This window comes from Balaenoptera musculus, chromosome 4 (genome assembly GCF_009873245.2).
Source record: "Balaenoptera musculus isolate JJ_BM4_2016_0621 chromosome 4, mBalMus1.pri.v3, whole genome shotgun sequence".
In the NCBI taxonomy this organism is placed as follows: domain Eukaryota; kingdom Metazoa; phylum Chordata; class Mammalia; order Artiodactyla; family Balaenopteridae; genus Balaenoptera; species Balaenoptera musculus.
Genome location: NC_045788.1, coordinates 56,507,965 through 56,511,141, shown reverse-complemented (window position 1 = coordinate 56,511,141; position 3,177 = coordinate 56,507,965). Strand labels below are relative to the sequence as shown.

At 49.0% G+C, this 3,177-nt stretch overlaps 1 protein-coding gene across 1 annotated transcript; it reads right to left on the bottom strand.

The window, feature by feature from the left end:
* Window positions 1-380: 380 nt before the first annotated feature.
* Window positions 381-1,265, bottom strand: LOC118894575 (tubulin polyglutamylase complex subunit 2-like). Its single transcript, XM_036850899.1, has one exon. The coding sequence runs from the start codon at window positions 1,263-1,265 to the stop codon at window positions 381-383; it is 885 nt and encodes a 294-aa protein (XP_036706794.1).
* Window positions 1,266-3,177: the final 1,912 nt, after the last annotated feature.

The window sequence follows — 3,177 nt, the reverse complement described above, 5'->3', positions numbered from 1 at the left end:
CATAGGTCAAAACCAGTGGTTTCTATGGGGGACTTCTCTAATTACTGCTGAGGGGTAGGGGGTTGGAGTAGAAAGAAAAGAAAGCTCTTAATAGATCTACTTAGTCACTTACACAACACCTTACATTCTCCACAGCTTCCAGAATTAGTAGGTGGCACAACCTGCTGTAAGGGGTATGAGAGAAGGATTCTTGGGGAGAGCTGAGTATGCCCTTCCAACTCCTGGCTCAAGCCAATGGCAGTAAAAGCCTAGGATTTTGTCACTCGGATGGGGAGAGGACTATGGTTCCATACACAGAATCTGAGGCTTGGGCCACGCCTGGGGCATCTGTGCTTGGAAATCATCGCTGTGGGGCTGTCGGGGAGCTGGAGGTGGGGCGCTCATTTTCGGACAGGGTTTCCAGAGCCAGAGGTGGATTTAGAGGTGGAAGGAGGACCCGTGGGCCCTTTCTGGCCACCTGCAGGCTGAACAGGCCCTTTCTTTTTGGGGATTAATGTCTTGTTCTTGCTCTTGAACACTTTGCTGGGATCCAGCTTGTTCACAAAGGAGTCGGTCTCTTCCGTGATTAGGTTTGTGTTGTAGGTGATGGGTTTATACATGTTGAACCATTGCTTGGCCTGTGGGCTAATGCCATAGCTGGTGAAGGCGTACTCCCACTGGGGCAGGCCCAGGTGGGTGATAAGCAGGCGATAATAGGCAGTAAAGGTATCTGTGAGAAAATGCCAGTATAACGCTCTGTCCAAGAACCAGATCTCAGTGTCTTGTGCTAATGCTGGTTTCCCTCTTTTGTAGGCAAGGCAAACCTTCCCATTCAGGTTGCAAGGATCCAGCTCAAATATCGCACTGCGAGAATCAAATTGAGGCTTCTCTGGCTGGTTCTCACTAGCGTCTTGTGTATCATCCTCCAGGTCTGCAAGAGTTGGTGCGTTAGGAAGAGAGTACGTGGAAGACTGGTTGAGTTGAGTCAGTTTTGAGATGCTGTTAATTGCCATGCTGCCCAATGGAATGGTGTGTTCATCCAGCTTCACATTCCATGTCATGTGGAAGCCGTTGGTCATCAGGTAAAACTTCTTCAGATCCTCAGGCAGCACACAGGTATTTTTTTGTTCCCATGAAGAAATCATGTGACATTCAGCAGGCGCCTTTTCTATGATGGTCACCTCTGTCACACCTGGGGATGATTCTAGGATGTGGGTGGCCCCCAAGGTCAGCTTCTCCAGGTGCGGCTTGCGGCTGCCCAGCAGCGGGGGCGGTGTCTCCTCCATGGCTCGCGGCCCCGCTCCGCGCGCGGAGAGCGGAGAGCGGCGGGGACGGGGCGGGAGAGCGGGGCGGCCGGGAGGGGCCGGACTCCACACTGGAGGCGCGGCCGTCAAGTTCACGGCATGCCGGGAGTTGTAGTGCTCGGCGCCTGAGAGCGCAGCAGGGCGGAGATGGGGGGTCCGGGCTGCTCTGGGAGTAGCAGTTCCGCGGGGCGCTCGTTCCCGCGGCCCCGGCGGGTGCTCCACGCCACGCCGCCAGGACACAGCGACTCCACCGCCCGGACACTCCCGCCCCTCCGGGGCTGGCCGCGCAAGCGGGGGCGGGCCTCTGCGCCGTGCGGCCAGTCGGGCCGGGCGTAGAGACCGGGGCGGGACGGCCTCGGAGCGACGCCCCGAGTGGCGGTTGTTTCCGTGTAGTATTTTCTCATGTGTCGAGTTGACCTCATAGAACTGGAAATATTTAGTATCCAAGTAGGAAACATGTACTATCAAGGCACCAGGGAAGTTCCCCAAACTTCAGAGTATAGGCCAGTTTTGGTTGTGACTGTTTAGCAGTTGTAAATTGATTAAAGAGCGTTGACCTGAACCGGTGACTATCCGTGGGTGTCCTTGTCTCTTCCCTACCGCTGTTTAACTCAGGGATATCTATTCCTTTTATTCATTAATCTGTGTATTCCCTCTGTAATATTTTTTGGGGCAGGGACTTCGTCTTAGTCACTGTTGTATTTTAAGCGCTTCAAATAATGCCTGATACGTAGTAGTGCTCATTTCATAGTCTTATTACTTTATTCAGAAAATACTAAGTGAGCCCCTACTATTAATGCATTTTGAATACACACCTCCTTTCTCTTCTTTTTCTTATTTCTTTTTCTAGCTCTAACTCCCATTTTCTTTCCTTTTTGGCATAAAAAGAAAAGTTTTATGAAAGACAACTTAGTTCAACTCAATTTTACAAACACTGAGTGCTCACTTTGTGCTAGGCATAGAATTCTTTTTAATAATAAATTTATTTATTTATTTATTTATTTATTTATTTATTTATTTACGGCTGCGTTGGGTCTTCGTTGCTGCGTGTGGGCTTTCTCTAGTTGCAGTGGGTGGGGGCTACTCTTTGTTGCAGTGCGCGGGCTTCTCATCGCAGTGGCTTCTTTCGTTGTGGAGCACGGGCTCTAGGCGTGCAGGCTTCAGTAGTTGTGGCTCACGGGCTCTAGAGCGCAGGCTCAGTAGTTTTGGCGCACGGGGTTTGTTGCTCTGCGGCATGTGGGATCTTCCTGGACCAGGGATTGAACCCGTGTCCCCTGCATTGACAGGTGGAGGGAAGTCCTAGGCATAGAATTTGACAAGACTTCCCTTCAAGACACTGCTTGATAGAAAAGAAAGACCCATAAAAATGTAATAAAAAATAGTCAAAAGGAATATGGCAAATGCCATGATAGGAATATGCTTTGGAGCTAGGAGAATATCTTATAGCCACTATGGAAAACATTATGGAGTTTCCTCCAAAAATTAAAAATAGAACTACCATATAACCCAGCAATCCCACTTCTAGGTATATATCCAAAGCAAATGAAATCAGGATCTCCAAGAGATATCTGCATTCCCATGTTCACTGCAGCATTATTCACAATAGCCAAGATATGGAAACAGCCTAAGTGTCTGGCTACAGTTGAATGGATAAAGAAGATGTGAGATATATGTACAGATGTGACGTATGATATTATGTCTTAATCATTGTTGTATTTCAGATACTTCAAGCATTCCTCCTTTTAAAACTTAGACCTTTAGGCTAGCAGAGCAGAAGTCTGCTGGGGATGGGAGGTCATGGGGATGAGAAGCAAAAATTTGCTAGTGGATGATTAGGGCTAATAGTGAGTGGTGCTACTCCCATTTCTATTCCTCAATTCCTAGGCCCATGAAT

Excerpts from the sequence above, each read along its gene's own strand:
- LOC118894575 (XM_036850899.1), bottom strand. The coding sequence starts at position 1,265 with ATGGAGGAGACACCGCCCCCGCTGCTGGGCAGCCGCAAGCCGCACCTG.